The 21,156-nt window shown below is 44.9% G+C and overlaps 1 protein-coding gene across 5 annotated transcripts in view; it reads left to right on the top strand.

Annotated features, from left to right (window-relative positions):
• Positions 1-21,156, top strand: part of LOC122793381 (protein transport protein Sec24B-like) — a 2,932,722-nt gene that overhangs the window by 524,204 nt on the left and 2,387,362 nt on the right. For all 5 annotated transcript variants that reach the window (XM_044061340.1, XM_044061338.1, XM_044061337.1 and 2 more), the window contains one exon: positions 19,150-19,227. In XM_044061340.1, the coding sequence (XP_043917275.1) occupies positions 19,150-19,227 (78 nt within the window). The remainder of the gene's footprint in view (positions 1-19,149; positions 19,228-21,156) is intronic.

Genomic DNA, 21,156 nt, shown 5'->3' with positions numbered 1-21,156 from the left:
GCGCTGCAAAAATGCCTAATTTTTGAAGTGGTTGAGGACCTGGTCACTCCATAAGTTAGTTTTCAGTAATTTTGGTAAATGTGAGCACTTTTTGAATGCCGTAACTTGAGCTAGAGCTCATGTATTTTACTGGACTGGTGCGATCTGGTATGAGTATGCGTCAACAGGCAGGTGATACTGAAACTGAAGTGGGGAAACAAATCATTTGAAAGATGTACACATGCACTATAGTGTTGTAGATGTTTGTTCGTTGTGGGCCACTTTGTCTAATGACTACAAAGCAGAACTTTTTTTTTTGAGGTAAACTTCGTTCACTTCTGAAGTAATTTATCATTTGGAGTATAGCCGATCACCCTGCACTTCAGGAAAAACTATGCAGTGACCTTTGAAGACAGAACTCTTACAACTGTTTTCAGACAACTACTCCAGTAAATTGCTCCATGGCGAATGGGAGATTCTTGTTTTACATTATTACCCCTTTATTCTGTATTACCATATTTTTAAGTAATTTCAAATCTATGTGCTACATTTTTAGAATAGTAACAGGCAGAAAGACAAGGCTCAGCAGTTATAAAATGCACAGGATCTGAAGTAGTTTACTTCATTTGGTCTTCAACCTGTGGGATACCAGATCTGTATTAGATCCGAGCCGGCAATCTCACTAGCATCTGCTCCGAGCTCCAAGCTCCTCCCCTTACCCATAATACACCTCCACTACCTTCCAACCCCCAGATCTTGTTTGCCACAGCTATCTGAAGCATCGTGATCTCCAGAGCTCAGAGTAGTAAGTAGGCATTAAAGCTTTTTGAAAGTCTTTTTTCTTTCTAACTTTCAGGATAGTGGTTCGTGTAGGTTTCCCTTTTCCTCCCCTCGCTTGGTGTGTTGTGTGTTTAAACTTTAGTGTGGTTTAGCTTGGTTTAGCGTAGTTGGTTAGTGTACTTGCTTCCCCTCTACCCTCAGTGTGTTCTGTGTGAGTGGTTTTCAGTGGGAAAATAATATTTTTTTCTATCTACTTGTTTTTCCTGTTGTCTAAATGGCTGATAACCCAGTGTTTAAATGATGCACTGAGTGTGGCCATAAGTTGTCCCCAGCAGATTGCCACACTCTTTGTGTAATGTTCTTGGGCATGGCACATCTCAGAACAGACTGCTCTATGTTTTAACCTGCGCGCAATCAAGGACAGGAAGGCTAAGTTGGCCCTGAAGGGCCGTCTTCCCACTTATGAGGTGGTTGCTTCATCCTCTGCTTTGGTCACAGCAGCTGCTGTGGCTGCCTCTCCTTCTCTTGCCCTTGGTTCTCCTCCCTTCCAGGCCGGAGCGGAAAAGGGGCAGAGAGAAGGAGAAAGCCAAAATCCAGGACAGAGAAATGCAAGAGGTCCTCTAATCTTCCTTCATCTGCTAAGAGTCATTGGATCTGTGAATCCCCTCTGCTCTGATCTCTGAGGTTTTCCCCGGAGCCAGAGGAGATGCACTCTCCATATAGGGCCTTGGTGCCCTGACCCGCAAGGTCAGAGTCCGTGGCCTCGTCGAGGTCAATGTGGTCCTTATTGGAAGTCGACATGGATAAAATAAGGTCAGATCCAGATAGGGGTCTTGCCAACCCCCTCTCCCTCATGAAGGGCAAGTTTGCTTCCCTTTTTTACACAGATTTCTCCTTCTCTGATCCGTCTATAAGGTTCAGAGTACTCTGATCCGAGGATGGCTTTAGTCAGGTGGTCTGTGGCGATGGCACCTGTTTCCTTGATGGCTGACAGCTACCTGGAGCATGTCAGATCTGACCAGCTTGGATCCGAGCCACTCTTGGAGCCGAAGCTTGGGTGTCAGATCTGAGGGAATGGAACTTTTTTCATCAGCTCTGCTTTTGTCAGGCAATGTTCCCTCTCTCGGTGCTCCGTCCACTTCGGGCCCGGCTCCCAGCCCATGTTCGAGGAGCCCCAGACTGTTCCCCTGAGGAACAAGTAGCTTGTGAGTTCCCCTCGGAGAGCCCCACCGGAGATGTGCCTCACCAGCATACGTGTAAGAGGAGGCACTTGGACTCCTCAGAGTCCCTTACTGAGGATACAGATTTGTATGATGGGGAAGGTTCCCCCAGGTCACCTCTCGAGGATGTCTTCTTTGGCGACATCATGAAAATCCTTTGCCAACGGGGAGGTTGGTCCACCCCCAAACCTTCTTCTGACAAGTCCGTGTTCCTGGAGACTTTCGGCACGGGTCCATCTACTTCCTGTGTGTCCCCTCCCGCAGATCCCTTGGTGGACCTCGTCACCTCGTGGACATGGAAGGAGCCGGACACCGTGGAACCAATTCCAAAAGGCCTGACAAGATCTTGAGTCTACGTTTGGATAGGCCAGCTTGGAACAAGGGCTCCCCCGTGGATGCTGTGGTGTTAGCAGCAGCTACAGAAAAGGAACTAGCCCAGGAGAGTTCCTTGGTTCATCCTTCTGACAGAGTTGCGGATGAAGGACCACTTAGGGAAGCGGGTTTACGCTTCAGCTACCTCTTATGTTAGGGTGCTGAACTACCTGGCTCATGTCACGAGACTCCAACGTGACCTGGTCAAGGAGCTGTAGGAGTCTTCCCCTAAGTCCATGTTGCAGGAGGATAGGGACTCGTTCTCTGCAAGGATGGCCACTTTGAAAGCAGTCTCCAACACATCCATGTGACTCCTTTCACATGCTACTGAAGCAGCAGCTAGGGTGGCTGGGTCTGGCCTGTCCATGAAGTGCAACGCCTGGCTCAGGCTGTCAATTTTCGGAACCTTTCAAGGCATCCTTTGCCAATGCCCCTTATGACGGCTCTACTCTGTTTGGTAAGACCATCAAAGAGACTTTAGTCCAGAGTGAGAAGGACAGAAAGACACTGTCTGCTGTTGGAATCCACTTCTCGAACCTTCAAAGATCCTTTTCCCGATGTCAGAGAGGGCAAAAGAAGATATGGTTCCGGAAGTCAGTGTTCCCGAGACACTCAGGGCTCTTCTTCCCCCAGAGGCAGAAGGGGACAGAATGGACGCTGGTCCAGAGGCAGAGGGGATCCAGTGAAGTTTGGGTCTCGAACCTTTCTCGGACAGGCCCAGACAGCAGCTCTGAGGGGTGGCCCAACTGTTCTACTCTGGAGGCAGTCTGGGAACGATTGTCCTTTCACCTGGTGACATGGGAGTCCGTAACATCAGACTGCTGGGTGCTTCAGATCATATCCAGAGGATACTCTATCCCCTTTGTGGGTTCTCCCAAATCTTCCAAACAACTCCCAGACTTGCCACCCATGCAAAGGGAGGCAGCAGCACAGGAAATTTCCAAGCTGCTAGGAAAACGAGCCATTGAAGCCCCCTCCCCCCTCAGATCAGTCCGGATCGGGTTTCTACTCCAGGGTCTTTTTGGTGCCAAAGAAAATGGGGGACTTGAGGCCCATTCTGGACCTATCTACCATAAACCTGTCAGTTGCCATAGAAAAATTTCGGGTGGTCACATTACAGTCCATCATGCCGTACCTGCAAGAGAACGACTGGATGTGCTCATTAGACCTCCAGGATGCGTACTATCACACAAAGATGCACAGAAGCTCCAGGAGGTTCCTCTGCATCCGGCTAGGAGTCAATCGTTACCAATTTCGAGCCCTAACCTTTGGTCTCACCACATCCCCCAGGGTGTTCACCATAGCGATGGCGGTGGTACCGGCTCAACTGAGGCTTCAAGGAATTCAGGTCTGCCTGTACCTGGACGATTGGCTCCTCACTGCTCCCATCACGTGTCTACTCTGTCAAACCCGGGATTATTTCTTAAACCTTGCCCTGTATTTGGGGATTACAATCAACGCATCCAAATCACTTCTAAATCCTGTCTAGGTGATAGACTACATTGGAAAAAGTATAGATACATTACAGTGCAAAATCTTCTGGACCTCAGAGAGAGTACCTGAGGATGCATGTCTCTCGGCTCTACCATTCTCATCTTCCATCGGCAGAATCAGTGTTGAGGGCCTTAGGCTCAATGGCAGCGACAATAACGCTTCTCCCATGTCCCTGGTTACAAATGAGAATTCTACAGTGGACACTAGCTGTACAGTGGTCCCTTTTGGAACTTCCATTGTCGTATCCATTACAACTCAGTCGAGTCTGTTGGTCGTCTCTTCTATGGTGGATGTGTTCTCCGGACATTTTGGAGGGACAACCCCTTATTCCAGCCCCTGTCCAAGCCACAGTGACCACGGATGCCTTCCAACTCTGGTGGGGGGGGGACATTGTTCAGGCAGGACAGTCCAAGGCCTGTGGTCCCCTGTAGAGACCAGCTTGCACATAAACGTTCTAGAATAATGAGGGCGGTTCTTTTAACATTGCAGGCCCTTCATGCCTTTCTTCCTCTGGGAACCATCGCAGTTAAGTCAGACATGTCAGTGGTCTGGTATATCAACAAACAGGGAGGGACCAGGTCTTACCCCCTTTGTCGCAAGGCCATGAGAGTGTGGGAATGGGCGATCTCCACCGGTCGTTTTCTCATTGTAATGCACATTCCGGGATGGTCCAACATTCTAGTGGACAGGTTAAGTCTGACTATTCTGATGCCTTAAGAGTGGTCTCTAATCTTTCAGTAGCAGAGCTGATCTTCCTGGAGTGGGCTAAGCCCTGCTGCGATCTCTTCGCATCTCCTTCCAATGCGAAGTGCAGTGAGTTTTTTGCTCTGAACCCCCTGCCGGGGAATCCATCAAAGATGCTCTAGTCCATGCTTGGCCTCCCGGTCTTCTGTATGCTTACCCTCCAGTACCTCTTATTTCAAGGTTTCTACAGAAAGCTCGTCGACTGGGGAGCAAAGTGATCCTCATTGCCCTTGCCAGGTATGGTTTCCCTTCCTTTGGTCTCACCTTCTGGTTCCGCCCTGGATCTTGGATCCCATTCAGGATCTGATTTCGCACCCATCGGGGGTTCCTAATCTGAATCTGGACAGTTTGAAGCTCATAGCTTGGCTGCTCCAGTTCACATAATTGCTAGGACTCCTGGATTATCCTCTTCAGTTAGGTCTATACAGGTGGATTCTCATAAGTCTTCAACCAGGAAGGTTTATTGCAGTAAATGGAAACGTTTTTCCTTTTGGGCCTCTCTCTGCTCCTATATCTGCCATTCTTGATTTTCTATCAGATATTTTTCAACAAGGAGCTAGTTCTTCTACTGTCAAGGTTCAATTGGCTGCCATTTTTCATTTTCATGTGGGAGAGAATTCTGCCTCTCTAGCCTCCTTCAGACTGTGTAAAGTCTTATCAAAGGGACTTTTTCTTTTACGTCCCCTTGTCAAGGACCCATTTCCTCCATGGGACCTTACTATGGATGTTGTTTGTGTTTCACTGTTGCAGTCGTTACATTTGGGTTATCTGCTTGCAAGTCGCCCTCAGCCGGCCTGATTATCAAAGTCTTGGGACCTGTGTCGGTTGCTGCCTCTACTTCCATGACATCAGGTATTCAGGGGTATAAAGCATGCAGCCGACACCATTACATCAGTCTTTATTGCCTTGCGGTGCCTGAAGCAGAAGCAGTTCGCAAGTGCTGGTCGGCCGACTCATGAAATTTTCGTTTTCGAGTTTCAGAACAAAAGTCTTCAAAAAAGCTAAGTACCCCGTTGGGGATCCTTTTTCTTGCTCTAACCGATGTCATTAAAAGTTAACAATTGTATTACTTGTGGAAAGGCAATACCTCGTAAAGATTTTCATTCGTACTGCATTCCTTGCTTAGGCTCATACCACGACGTCCCTCGCTGTCGGTTTTGTGCATTATTTAATCCTCAAACTATTTGTCGTCTGTTCATTTTCGCAACAAACTATTTCGGTGCTCGGTTTAATTATTCAGAAATGGCTTCGGTAAGCCATCCGAATACCGATATTCCGAAATAATGTAAAGATGAGACAGACCGTAGAGGTCCAAATCTGCCGATGTTGCTTCCGTTAAGCTAGTTGCCAGTCTGCCGGTACTGAGTGATGCAATTTTGCAGCCCTTGATACCCGCTACTTCAGATTCGCAGGCCTCTACTGAGATCCATTCGGAGTCTGGTATGCCGCGAGATGCTTCTTCGGCTATGGAACCTGCGGATGTCTCTACCTTGGATGGGTCCGGAGCTGCTGTGCAGGCACCGGCTACTGAGGGTGCATTCAGGCCTACTGACTTGCATATCAAACTGACGCCATCTTCTTCTTCAAGGCCCAAAACTTGATCCACGCCGAGGAAACCGACGTCCAAACTGCATGGTCAGGCCCATATGCCTAAAAAAGCAATTATAAGAATGGCCGAAGACCTTATTACTCTAATTAGGGGAAGCCAGCCTTCTCCCTCTAAGAGACTTAGAACTGACTTTCCTTCTGATTTTTCTGATCAGGATTCTGAAATTTCTGTTCCTTCTGAGGACCAGGATTTGCCCTTATCTACCTTTGAGGACTCTGATGCAGAGGATTCCATTTCCTCTACTTCCCCTCCAGAAGATTTCTCTTTTGGTGAGTCTTTGCACACTCTTAGGGAGTATTTCCGCTGGGAAAGCCAGGATTACTCTGACTCCAAAAAGAGGCTTAGGGAATTCTTACTCCTACTTCAACACAGGCCTTCAGCTATCCCTCCTGTACTGGACATTGTAGATGATGCCTTTATGGAATCTAGCCTGGCCCCAGACACTTTACCTCCGGCTCCCAGGAAGCCTGACAGGTATTACAGGGTACCTGACTCTCAAAAGTTCTTCTTTAAGAATCCTACTGCGGGCCCAGAAACCATTTCACAGTGACCCAAAGGTATTAAGGCTACTACTGCCAAAAACCCTACCCTCTCTGATGGAGATTCCAGGGCCCTGGACAGATGGGGTAAGAAGGTATACACTTCTGCTACTTTAGCCATTAGGGCTTTAAACTTCCAGTTTCATATGTTAGTGTCAGCAGCATATTTTTGGATTACTTAAACAGAAAATGATAATTCCTGACTGTGCTGAAAACAAAGAATTACAGGATTTAATGCATTCTGCTGAACAAGTTAGTAAACCTACTTTGCAGTGTGGTTTTGACTCCTTAGAGGCATCTTGCAGGGCTGCTGTCACTGGGTCTGTTCTTAGAAGGCATGCTTGGCTTAAGGAGCTAACTTTGCCTGACCATGTTAAAGCTAAATTACTGGATGCTCCCTTAAACCAAGACCGCCTGTTTGGTAACAAAGCAGAAGTAGTACTTAAAAAGATGGAGGAAAAAGCTAAATCTGTGCAGACTGTTAAAGATTTACTGAAAGTACAGCCTCCCAGATTTAGTAGGCATTGGCCTTCTAAGAATTGGTCCTTTCCTGTCTCTTCCAGGCCTTCTCAGCCCAAACCCAGGAACAGCAGACCATCTAGGCTACAGTCGCAAGGTACTCACAGGCCTAAAAAGTGAGGGGCTCCCACTTCCAAAGCTGGAAGTAGTAAGACACCCCCCTATGTAAACTGTCACAATGACATAACTTTAAATCTTCCAAGCCCTGCTCATTTGACTGCTCCTTTGGGGGAAAAGATCACCCTGCATGCAAAAAACTGGGAACTCATTACCCAAGACAAATGGGTTTTAAATATAGTTTCACAAGGATACAGATTCCACTTCCACTCTTTACCAACCCCAAACGGTTGGCCAGACCTACCCCCAAATCAGTGGACAGTGGCTCAACAGCAGGTTCTCCCTCTCCTAAGTGTCAAAGCTGTTCAACCTGTCCCAGCAGAGGAATGGGGACAAGGTTTTTATTCCAGACTTTTCCTGGTGCACAGAAAAGACAACTCCTGGCGTCCTATTCTGGACCTGTCTATCCTAAACACCTTTTTGGTAATCCCAAAATTCAAAATGCTAACTCTTAATCAGCTACTTCCCATGCTAGGCAAAAATGCTTGGTTTGCACCATTGGACTTAAAGGAACCTTACCTGCACATCCCAATAAGGGAATCTTGCAGAAAATGCCTACGCTTCAGAGCAGGCTACATGCACTACCAGATGTTCATCGTGTTTCCCTGCTGCAGTCATCACACTTGGGTTATCCTGCCATCAGGTGGTCCCGCAGTCGGCCAGAGTTCCAAAGTCTTGATCCGGTGTCAGTTGCTGTCGCTTCCTCCCTGACGTCAGTGTGCCAGAGGTATACAAGAGGCATCAGACGCCATTTTCTTAAGTCTTTCTTGCCGCGCGGTGCCCGAAGCAGTTCACAAGTGCCGGTCGGCCAACACCTGAGATTTTCTAATCGAATTTCAGTCCGAAGTCTTTAATAAAGCTAAGTACCCCGTTGGGGAACCTTTTCTTGCCTCAGTCCGATGTCAGAAAAAGTTAACAATTGCATTTCTTGTGGGAAGCAAATACCTCATAAGGACTTCCATTCTTATTGTATTCCTTGCCTAGGCCCAGACCACGACGTCACAGGTTGTCGGTTTTGTGGTAGGTTTAATAAAAGAACTATCAAACGCCGTTTTGACTTCGCATGACATTACTTTGGTAGGAAATTTAATTATATCATGCTGTCGGAGCAGCCGACGACCGGCATGCATAAAAAATGCAAGGATAAGGACAGGTAGCCTAGAACCAAGCCAGACTCCAAGGCCTCTGCTGGGCCTGTCGCCGGTTCTCTGGTTTTCAGTGAGGTGCTTACGCAGCAGCTGACGACCGTGGAAATGGAACCCCAGACAGCTTCGGATTCTCAAGCGGGAGTGTACTAGGCCATCGCAACCATTTTCATTAGGCCCTTCCAACACCGGAGCAGAAGGTGATCCCGGTGCAGTAGAAACTCCTTCGGTTTCAGAAGGTGTCTTCAGACTGACTACACTCACCATTAAATCTTATGCTAAGCTAAAAATTCCATTAAAACCAAAAAAGATTGTACATCAGTCTCCTGTTCAAGGCCCCATGCCTAAGAAACAGATGCTTAAGATGGCTGAAGATTTGATTTCCCTAATCAGGGGTTCCCATCCCCCTCTTGATAAAAGGTCAAGACAAGAGGAGGGCTATGCTTCCTCTGACCAGGTTTCTATTTCCTCAGATTCTTCTGAGGAACAGGATTGCGCTTTTCCCCCTTATGAAGATTCTGATGCTGAAGACTCTATTCCCTCAGCATCTCCCCCTGAAGACTACTCCTTTGGGGAAACTTTACATACCATGAGGGAACATTTCCACTGGGAAGGCCAGGACTACTCTGATTCTAAGAAAAGGCTCCGAGAGTTTCTTTTACTACCCCAGCACAGACCACTTGCTATCCCTCCAGTTTTAGATATTGTGGATGATGTTTACTTAGTCTAGTCTAAATCCAGACTCCCTACCTCCTGCTCCAGCCAAACCAGACAGATACTACAGAGTACATGACACACACACAAATTCCTTTATAAAAGCCCTCTGGCTGACCCAGAAACAATTTCCCAGGGTCCCAAAAGAGCTAAAGCTTCTATGGCTAAAAATCCTGTACCCTCTGAAAGGGATTCCAGAGATTTAGATAGATGGGGAAAGAAGATATACACCTCAGCTATGAGCTATGGCTATGAGACCATTAAATTGTCAGTTTCACATGCTGAAATATCAGCGATTCCTAATGTCTCAATTAAAACAAAAACTGAGCACACATTCTGAACAGGCTGAATTCAAGGAAATGCAGGATCTGTTGCATGCAGCTGAACAGGTGGGCAAACATACTTTACAATGTGGATTTGATTCATTGGAAGCTTCCTGTAGAGCAGCTGTTACTGGGTCTGTCATACACAGACATGCTTGGTTAAAAGAACAAACCCTACCTGATCATGTTAAAGCAAAATTATTGGATGCACCTTTACAGCAGGATGTCTTATTTGGTGTCAAAGCAACAGAGGTTTTAAAGAAAATGGAGGATAAGGCAAAGTCTATGTAGACAGTCAAGGATTTTTTTACAGGTACAACCCCCTCATTTCAGCAGAAATTGGCCAACAAAAAACTGGTCCTTTCCAACTTCTGACAGGCCACCGAAGGGCAAATACAGACGCCCAAGGGGCAGAGGTCAGTCACAAGGCCCTTACAAACATCGCCAATGGGGTGCCACAACCCAGAAAGGAGGTGAAGACAGGCCCCAAGCTAGCAGAAGACAAACCCAATGACTCAACCCTCCAACTACCAAGCTAATCTCTCTTGGCAGCTCCCTTGGGAGGAAAATTAGCACTTTTTGCAGACAACTGGCACATAATCACAAAAGACAAATGGGTCCTAAACATGGTCTCACAAGGATACCGATTCCACTTTCATACCTTGCCAAGGATAAAAGGAATGCCAAACCTGCCACCAAATCAATGGGCAGAGGCACAAAAACAAATTACAGCTCTCATGGACACGAGAGCCATTCATCTGGTACCTACACAGGAGCAAGGACAAGGATTTTACTCAAGACTCTTTCTAGTCCCCAGAAAGGACAAAGCATGGAGACCCATTCTGGATCTTTCAGTTCTGAACACCTATCTGCAAGTACCAAAATTCAAGATGCTAACACTACAGCAGCTTCTTCCCATCCTGGGCAAGAAGGCTTGGCTAGTAACGTTGGATTTCAAGGAGGCATACCTGCATGTCCCGTTCAGACAAAATTGCAGAGGAAACCTCCGCTTCATTGCAAGTTCAACCCATTATCAATTCTCTGCACTGCCCTTTGGCTTATCTACTGCGCCCAGGGTCTTCACAAAATGCCTGGCACCAGTAATTGCATACTGCCGACAAAGAGGAATTCAAATATACCCATACCTGGACGACTGCCTTATTCAAGCAGAAAGCAAGGACATTCTTTTAAAACATCTGGCATTTGTCAAACACCTTCTAAGCTGCCTAGGGTACACAGTAAATGAAAAGAAATCAAAACTAGTGCCTTCACAAAACATAATATTCCTGGGTGCCAGCTTGAATACAAAGGCCCAGATGGCTTATCTCATGCCAGACAAGCAACAACAGCTGACTCAATACTTCAAAATAATGTCAACAAACACCCAACTCCCTGCAAGAAAAATTCTGCAGGCCTTGGGATTCATGGCATCTTGCATACTACTAATACCATTTGCAAAACTGCATATGAGGAAATTACAATGGTACCTGAAAAGCATATGGACTCAGCACAGCCACAGCTTGGAAACAATGATACCACTCATTCCCTGCCTTCAACAGGAGTTTCTATGATGGGCAAAGGCATGTCAGCTCAACAAGGGTCAGCCTTTCACATTACCCACAGCTAGGCAAACTATGACAACAGATGCATCGGACTATGCCTGAGGAGCACACATGGCAGGACAGTGCATTCAGGGCAAATGGACTACAGATCAAAGGCATCTGAATATCAATCAAAAGGAAATGCTAGCAGTACAGAATGCCCTAACAGCTTTCAAGGACCTCTTACACCCAGGACAACTAATAATAAAGACGGACTATACCACAGTAATGTGGTACATCAACAAGCAAGGGGGCACACATTCCTACCCTCTGTGCAGGCAAGCAGTGACCTTGTGGAACACAGCACTGTCTTACCAAGTTCAACTAAAAGCACAATTCCTGCCAGGAAACAAAAGCACATTGGCAGATGACCTAAGCAGAAACATCATGGATCCCCATGAGTGGAAACTGGATCCACAAGTATTTGCAATAACTCAAAAATGGGGACGTCCAGACATAGATCTGTTTGCCAACCCCCAAAACTACCAACTTCAAAAATTTTGTACAAGGACATTCCACCCACAAGCTTGGAAAGTGGACGCCCTCTCATTCAGTTGGAAAACATTAACAGTGTATGCCTTTCCTCCATTGCCTCTTCTAGCAAAGGTGCTGCTGAAAGTCAGATTAGAGAGGCCACAAATAATACTCATTGCACCAGACTGCCCACGCCAGCACTGGTATCCAGTTCTAAAGAACATGGCCCATGGCCCACCATGGATTTTACCACAAATTCCTCACCTGCTCACCCAGCGAGACAATCAAATTCTACACAGCCAGCTCAAGACTTTAAACCTGGCCGCATGGGAAATTACCTAAATAATCAACCAACACCTCTATCCAAAGCTGTTATGGATGTCATTCTGGAGGCCGGGAGGCCCAGCACCAGGAAAACCTATTAAGACAAATGGAAAATATTTTGCGCCTGGAACCAGGTTAAAGGCCAAAATCCCCTTGATCCAGACATTCCTCAAGATTCTACAATATTGAACTGAGATGTTGCCCAAAGGACTTTCCTTTTCGTCTATTAAGATCCACTCCTCAGCAATTTCAGCTCATTACAACACTGATCCACCTTTATTTTCACATCCACTCCTAAGACAGTACCTCAGAGGGGCTAAGAACATAAGACCGCCCAGGAGAGCACCAACACCTACTTGGGATCTCAACTTTGTTGTGGAAAAACTTACACTGCCGCCCTATGAACCAGCTTTCTCAGCTGATTTAAAGTTTCTTTCATGGAAAACTGCCCTGCTGCTAGCAATAACTTCAGCTAGAAGAGTCTCAGAGCTACAGGCACTAATGGCAGTGGAGCCTTTCCTCATTTTTCATCAAGACAGAGTCTCTCTGCGAACCTAACCCTTCCTTTATGCCAAAGGTGGTATCCAGTGTGGCCCTAAACCAAACCATTCATTTGCCCACCTTTTTCCCAAATCCCCAGAACAAAGGAGAAAGACTCCTGCACTCTTTGGACATTCACAGACAATTATGTTGCTACTTGGATAAAACTAAGGCTTTCAGAAACTCTGACCAGCTCTTTGTAGCCTATGCTGCAGGATCACAAGGAAAAGCTATCTGAAAACGAACCATTTCAAAATGGATAGGACATTGCATACGTTTCTGCTACACGCATCATGGGAAACCAGTACCTGCTAGCATTAGGACCCACTCCACCAGGGCAACAGCTACATCAGCAGCCTTTTTTCAAGGGGGTGCCAACCAAGGATATTCTGGAAGCTGCAACTTGGAGTTTAGTGCACACCTTCACCAAACACATCACTTACTTCTATATTCTAAGACTAGAGCTGACTTTGCCACTGCAGTTTTGCAGGGCCTACTAGCGTCTTCTAACCCTGTTTAACTCCACCACCCATCCTTAGCTTTGGGATTCAACCCAAGTGTGATGACTGCAGCAGGGTAACACGATGAACATAGTACAGTTTTGTACCTAACATAAATGTAGATGTTCGAGTGTTCACCCTGCTGCAGTCCAGGTTACCCTACCTCCATCCCCTCTGAACTAGCTGGACTTATCCATACCTTTCTGTCCTGTACAACCTCTGTGGTGTATTTGCTTGTGACTGAAAGTATTTTTACTTGTATATTTTTATATAGCAATAAGTATTGCCTACCTATTGGGGGCACCTGACATCTGGGGCAAGAAAACCTGAAGAAAATAGGGTCTGATGCCTCTTATATACCCCTGGCGCACTGACGTCAGGGAGGAAGCGACAGCAACTGACGCCGGACCAAGACTTTGGAACTCTGGCCGACTGCGGGACCGCCTGACAGCAGGATAACCCAAGTGTGATGACAGCAGCAGGGTGAACACTCGAACATCTACATTTATGGTAGGTAAAAAACTGTACTTTCTCTGCACTTCCCTTTGGCTTATCTACTGCGCCCAGGGTATTCACAAAGTGCCTAGCTCCAGTCATTACATTCTGCACGCAAAGAAATATTCAAATATACCCATACCGTATGATTGTCTAATTCCGGCAGAAAGCCGGGACATACTATTAAATCATCTGGCATTTGTAAAGAAACTGCTAACCTCTCTGGGGTACACTATAAACAAAAAGAAGTCTCACCTAGTACCCTGCCAACAAATTGTATTCCTGGGAGCAAGCTTGAACACAACTTCCCAGATGGCCTACCTCATGCCAGAGAAACAGGTTTATTTGACAGCCTACTTCAAACTACTGACCACAAAGACCCAGCTATCTGCAAGGAGAATACTGCAAGCCCTTGGGTTCATGGCCTGTTGCATCCTACTAATTCCATATGCAAGACTGCATATGAGGAAACTACAATGGTATCTAAAAAGCCTATGGTGTCAACATTCTCAGGACCTGGAATCAATGATTCCTGTCATTCCTTGTATAAAGACAGAGTTCCTTTGGTGGGCAGAAGCCTGCTACCACAACAAGGGACTGCCATTTACTCTACCCCCTGCCGTCCAAACCCTAACAAAAGATGCATCACACTATGCATGAGGGGGCTCACTTGGCAGGGCAGTGCATTCGGGACATATGGAACCTGAGCCAAATGCACCTGCATATCAGTCAAAAAGAAATGTTAACTGTACAGAATTCTCTGACATTCTCCCAGGACAACTATTGGTAAAGACAGACAGTGTTATATGGTACAAAAACAAGCAGGGGGGAATCCACTCGTACCCTCTCTGCAGACTAGCCATGGCTCTGTGGAACACAGCCCTGAGCTACCAAGTGCAACTACAAGCTCAATTTCTACCAAGGAAAGCTAAATTCACTGGCAGATGACTTGAGCAAAAATTCTCTTAGAACCACACGAGTGCAAACTGGAGCCAAAGATATTCAACATTTTGAGAAACAAATGGGGAAGCCCAGAGATAGACCTGTTGTCCTCCCGTAAGGACTACCAGTTGGACAAATTCTGCACAAGGACTTCCCACAGACAAGCTTGAATAGTGGATGCCCTGTCCTTCAACTGGGAAAGCCTCTCTGTTTATGCCTTTCCCCCCTCTGCTCCTCCTCTCAAAAGTTCTACTAAAGATCAAGCAGGACAAACCAAGGACAGTACTCATTGCACCAGACTGGCCACGCCAACACTGGTACCCCCACTTGCACAGTATGTCACTGCTGGAACCATGGCACCTGTCTCAGACCCCTTCCCTGCTGTCCCAGCAGGAGGGCCAGATTCTGCACCCCCAGATTCAAACCCCGAACCTTGCAGCCTGGCTAATTACCTGAGCTCTCTAATCCCGTCCCTCAGTAAGCAAGTGCTAGATGTCATTTTGGAGGCAAGGAGGCCTAGTACTAGAAAGTCCTATGCTGAAAAGTGGAAAATATATTGTTCCTGTAGCCAAAATCAGGAGACGGGCACAACAGTGCCCAGCTTACCGCATATTCTTCAATACTCAACAGAGATGCTTCACAAGGGCCTTTTCTTCTCTTCTATTAAAATTCATGCCTCAGCCATTTCATCACATTATAATACTGAGCCACCCCTCTTTTCTCATCCCCTGATGAAGCAATCCCTCAGAGGGGCCAAAAATTTAAGATCACCGAGGAAAGCCCCTACTCCAGCCTGGAACCTTAACTTTGTATTGGAAAAGCTGACTCTACCTCCCTTTGAGCCAGCTGCAACTGGAGAGTTGAAATTCCTCTCTTGGAAAACAGCCTTCCTTCTAGCCATCAGTTCAGCGAGAAGAGTGTCTGAATTAGAGGCCCTCATGGCAGCGGAGCCCTTCATCATCTTTCATGCAGACAGGGTGTCCCTCAGGACCAATCCCTCCTTTATGCCCAAGGTGGTATCCAGTGTGGCCCTTAATCAGTCCATTCATTTGCCAACCTTCTTTTCTAACCCACAGAGCAAAGGAAAACGAATACTGCACTATTTGGATGTGCACAGACAACTTAGATTTTATTTGGACAGGACTAAGCCTCTCAAGAAAACTGAACAGCTGCTAGTTGCCTTTGCTGTGGAGCAGAGGGGAAGCCCATTTCAAAGCAAACCATTTCTAAGTGGATAGGCCACTGCATTCATTTCTGCTGTAAGCACCATGGAAAACCTACCCCACAGGGGATAAGATCACATTCCACCAGAGCTGCATCTACTTCTGCAGCCTTTCTCAGAGGTGTTCCTACCAGGGACATCCTAGAAGCTGCTACCTGGAGTTTTGTTCATACCTTCACCAAGCATTACCAGTTGCCTATTTTTTCTAAATCCAGAGCTGGTTTTGTCACTGCAGTCCTGCAGGGCCTAATAGCTGGTCTTAATGCTCTCTAATTGCCTTCTCTCTTCGTTAGCTTTGGGAATCTACCCAAATGTAATGACTGCAGCAGTTGAAACACGAAGAACATAGTACACTTGTGAACACTTACCATAAATGAGGATGTTCGAATGTATTCACTGTTGCAGTCCTGGTTACCCTCCCTCCAGCCCTCCTGACTTCTGTTGGCTATACCTCTCTTTGTTTACTATATTTAAGCTTTCTGGTGTATTTGCTTTTTTTTTTGGAGGTGTAACCTTGTATATAGTTGCTTCCCATTATGGGGGCACCTGACGTCTGGGGCAAGAAAAACTGATGTAATGACGTCGGCTGCATGCTTTATACCCCTGACTACCTGACGTCATGGAAGAAGAGACAGCAACCGACGCAGGACCCAAGACTTTGATAATCAGGCTGGCTGAGGGCTACCTGCAAGCAGATAACCCAAATGTAATGACTGCAACAGTGAGTACACTCGAACATCTACATTTATGGCAAGTGTACACAACTGTACTTTCTTCAAGCTCTGGTCGCTCTGCCTTTTGAACTCGCTGCAACCACAGATCTAAAATCTTGGAAAACAGCATTTCTTGTGGCTATTACCTCTGCTAAAAGGGTTTCAGAACTGAAGACCTTATCTGTCAAGGTTCCTTATATGATTTTCCACAAAGATAGGGTTTCCCTTCTGACCAATCCATCCTTTCTTCCCAAGGTGGCATCACCAGTTAATATCAATCAAACCATTAGTTTACAAATTTTCTGTCCCAATTCTGCTAACAAAATGGAATACAAACGCCACTTGCTGGATGTTCATAGCCAGTTATGATTTTATTTACACAGGACAAAACATTTCCGTTGATCCAATCAACTGTTTGTATCCTTCTACAAATCCTTTTTGGGAAACCTATCTCCAAGGTCACTATTGCTAGGTGGATTTCTTCATGCATCCTCCAGGTCTCTAAGGATGGAGGCATGTCTCCTCTAGGTCAGGTGAAAGCTTATTCCACTAGGTCCATGGCTACTTCTGTGGCCTTTTGGTCTAGAGTCTCTTTGGATGATATTTGTTCTGCAGTTACTTGGTCCTCATCTCATACATTTATTTCTTATTACAAATTGGATTTGACTTCCAGAAGGAGTGCATCCTATGGTTCCGTGTTGCTCTGGAATATCCTTCCATGAAGGCCACCCAGGAGTTTAGTAGCTGGGGACTCTGTCCCACAGGTTGAAGACCAAATGAAGTAAACTACTTCAGATAAAGAAGTTATTTACTCACTTCTGCTTCATTTGTCTTCAACCGTCCCTCCCTCCTTCCCCCGGACATTGTCATGTGAACAGCCTGCACTTATAGGTCATAAGTATTTCTCAGGTCATCAGTATAAAGATCAGCAAACTCAATCTGGGGGGTTGGAAGGTAGTGGAGGTGTATTATGGGTAAGGGGAGGAGCTTGGAGCTCTGAGCAGATGCTAGTGAGATTGCCGGCTCAGATCCAGTATGGATCCAGTATCCCACAGGTTGAAGACAATTGAAGTAGAACTACTCGGATGGAATGTTATGGTGAGCACATAACTTCTTTTTTTATTAAAAGTTAGCGCTTTCGTAGTGTTCACCCCCGCTTCATCAGACCTGATCTAATGAAGCTGTGATGAACACTGCAAAAGCGCTTTTAATAAAACCTGTGGATGTCTGATGAAGCGGTGGTGAACATTGCAAAAGTACTAACTTTCAATAAAACCCGTGGATTTTACAACGGCTGAGCTTTGCCTTTCTGCCTGTTACTAGATGTGGTTTTGCTTGGAATTTTGTTTGGGTCTGCTGCTGGAATACACTCACTGCTTTTTTTTTTTTTTTTTGCTACATTTTTTGAATAATTGAACTTTATTCCTTAAAAAGTTAAGCTTTCTCTAGGATTTTATTTACAGAACAACTGCAGTGTTCTTCCAAACATAGATGAAGGATATAGGCAGTAAGGCAGTAGGTGCTATTGGCTTGATCCATTGAAAGAGACAGGGTATCCAGCTGTTCAGCAGCCCTATGTTGGAGCATGCTCATTGTACTTTAGCGTCTTTTTTTTTTTTTTCTGAAAATGGGCATTATTAGAAAATGTTTTTATTGCAAGATGTGGCTTTCTTAGTATTCATACAAGGGTGTGAGGAGCTCAGAATCGTAGAGAAACATTTTCTAGGGTGTTTTCTAAGAATACATTTTTGATGTTTTCAGTTGAGTGTATTCTGTAATTTGTACTATAGAGAGGTTTGGTTAACTGCTGCTTGTTTTTGTAAATAAAACTTTGGTAGAGAATTATCACTTGGATTAAAGGAGATGAGTAGAAATAGCTGACTCAGAGAGGAACATTTTAGGAAAGTAGATTTTAATACATTTTTAACTAAAGATGCTCTGTAATTGTAGGCTTCATTTGAAAAGTACCTGTTCTCCCAAAATAAATTTGACTGAGCTTCTCTCTGGCTGTGTGAGTACTACTAATGAGTTTCTTAGTACAGTCGTTTCAATTTAAGAACAACAGTCCTTACAGGAATTTGCCAGTGCTCTGTTGTGGATAATGATGTGGTTTGTAAAGCAGCTGATGTTTGTTCCTGTCACAGTGAAGGGACCACACTAAACAAAGATTACCTTAAGAAGGGTGTTAAATAAGAGAGGTGGTGGCCAGGCAGCCAAAAACTATATAACTCTGCATATGCCTAGTGATACTGAATGTTATGTGAAGCATATGCACATTTTCATGTAATAGATGCATATTGTCAGGCTTTATCTAAATGTCTTGTAATGTTAGTAGATTTTTAAAAGTAATTCCTTGTTACTTTACCATCTTTGTATGTGTACGTTATTCCTTGATATTTTTATAATGCATATATAAAAAATTTTATTTTCATAGTAATGTAAGTTTATATAACTTTGATATGTATGTGTGTATTTGTGTATGTATAGATGTGTGTGCGTTTGTATAAAATATATATATTGTGTATACACACACGTGTGCGCATATATATATATATATATATATATATATATATATATATACATACACAATAATGCATATATGTTTATATATCCAAGTACATCGTCTAGCAGAGATTTATGTATAATGAGGGAACCTGTTCTAAGCAGTGTGAGTTCACTAGGGTTCTGTTGAGAAGTGCTTTCACACATTTTTATATCTTACTAGGTTTGCTTAATCAGAAAAGAACACAACTTAATCTGCACTGGTCTTATTTGTTTTTCAGGCATTGACAGTTCTTCAACAAGTAGTGCTTCTCCTGTACCGAATAGCTATGATGCTCTAGAAGGAGGGGGTTACACAGGTAAGAGTTGCTTTACATTTATCAGTAGTTTTTTATGTTGGTGTGTTTCTTTTTCTTCCCTCTATATCCCCTAAAACTGGGAGAGGTTTGTAATATTGTCAGCCATCTTAGTTTTTCCCCCATACTTCCATTGAAGCTGCATGCTTCTGTGCAGTTCCATCAGATGGTGACATTGTACATGCTTCCTGGAGGCACTTGGCCATGGGACCAGTGTTTTTAACTTGTTTATCTTCAGCCTGCATTGGGTATCATTCTGTTAAGTAGACTGGGCTGCCTCCAAGCTGACATTACCCTATTTGTCTCCGGCATCTATACCTAGGGAATAACCTCCCCCAGTCAGACTAAAGTCAGTCCATCCATACCTTCAGAAAGGAACTGAATGTGTACACGGGTACTCACCTGCAAGTTCCAGCATGGTATCTGGGGCATTATGCTCTGAGGTGGCCAGTGGGCCTTCAGATTGTTTACAAACCTATGAACCTACTTTTATTTAATTTTATTTTATTTTACATTTGTTAACCGGGAAAGTCTGGACAAAGGTCCATTTTTCATTGGAGGCCCGGGGAGATGAGCTCCAAACAATACATACGTAGAATAACAGGAAATTACATGGAACATTCGTTTTCATGTTATGAGAGCTTTCGTTGCATACACACAAGGAAATGATACATATACAGTATAATACATTAAATTAATAGTTCATACAAAAGTCGAACATTGCGGTATAGAATATCAAAAGACATCTACTCAAAAGACCTAAAAGGAGGCAGTACTACTTACTTCAACTCTCTGTCTGGCTTCTCTGGTGTTGTCTCTGGATGCAGTCCCAACTCATCTGGATTGCATTTGAGGCTTCATCCCTCTGGGCTGTGGAACCATTGTGCATTGTTACTGTTCCTGTGCATAGACTGCTTCCAGGGGGCCAAGTCTTAACAGTATACTTTTTCCCCCGGAGACTAAAAATGGATAACAGTTTTAAATGCATTCTTAGTGATGGTTTGACATTTTGAGGTTGTTTAGTTTCCCTACGCCATTTAAATCTTAGTTTAGACTTTCAGATATTTGCTAAAACTTCGTCCGCCCCATAGTGCCCCATTTTTAGGGAATGCTGGCTTGATAAACCTTCCAGTATAGCAAAACCAACCCAGGATAATCTAAAGATATTACTGCTCAATGCCAGGAGTCTAAAACTCCACTCCTTGCAAGCCCCCCCCCTTATCTGGAGAATACTGGTGTCAGTGTAGTTATGGAAACATGGTTTAAGCCACAGAGAGCCCCCTAGTCCTGCAAAGCTATAATGCCTTCCACTCATTTAGACCAGGTACTGCACAAGAATGGACAAAGATGGAGGTGTTCTTAACATTCATCAAAAACAGTCACTTCAGAACTTATCAAGCTGTATGATGTACTTGAGCCTTTTCCATGTCCAACTGAAAATAAACACAGTCCCATAACCATATCATTGCAAGGTATAGATCCCCCAGGATACTCGTACCTCATACTTAAGTGAACTGGAGTCACTCTACATTGAACCCAACACTGCTAGTCGACTTCAGCTTCCCCCGCTGTAAACTGGGAAGCATACATAACTTTAGTGGAATCTCAATATCAGCATGTTGTATAACAAAAGGCGTAAAACCATGGCCAAAACTTAGAAGTACAGTCCCCAAAAAGACAAACCCCCATTGTCAAACTAAGTAATTCAGAAGTCAGATGCCTACCAGATTTGAGGTAAAGATAGCCTTGCAGGCAAAGGACAACTACAAGGCCTTCTTCAGCTATGTCTGCAACATCAAAGCTAATACATGTGTGCTGAAGTAATTGTAAACAGAACCACATGTACAGATATGGAGGATATAGCAGAACTACTGAATGATAAATTTAGCTCTCATTTCACCCCTGGTAACAGCCCACCCCTCCCAAGCCTCT

The sequence above is a fragment of the Protopterus annectens genome, chromosome 2.part0, assembly GCF_019279795.1.
Source record: "Protopterus annectens isolate FY-2018-M chromosome 2.part0, PAN1.0, whole genome shotgun sequence".
NCBI lineage: Eukaryota > Metazoa > Chordata > Ceratodontiformes > Protopteridae > Protopterus > Protopterus annectens.
This window is presented reverse-complemented; position numbering and strand designations above follow the sequence as displayed.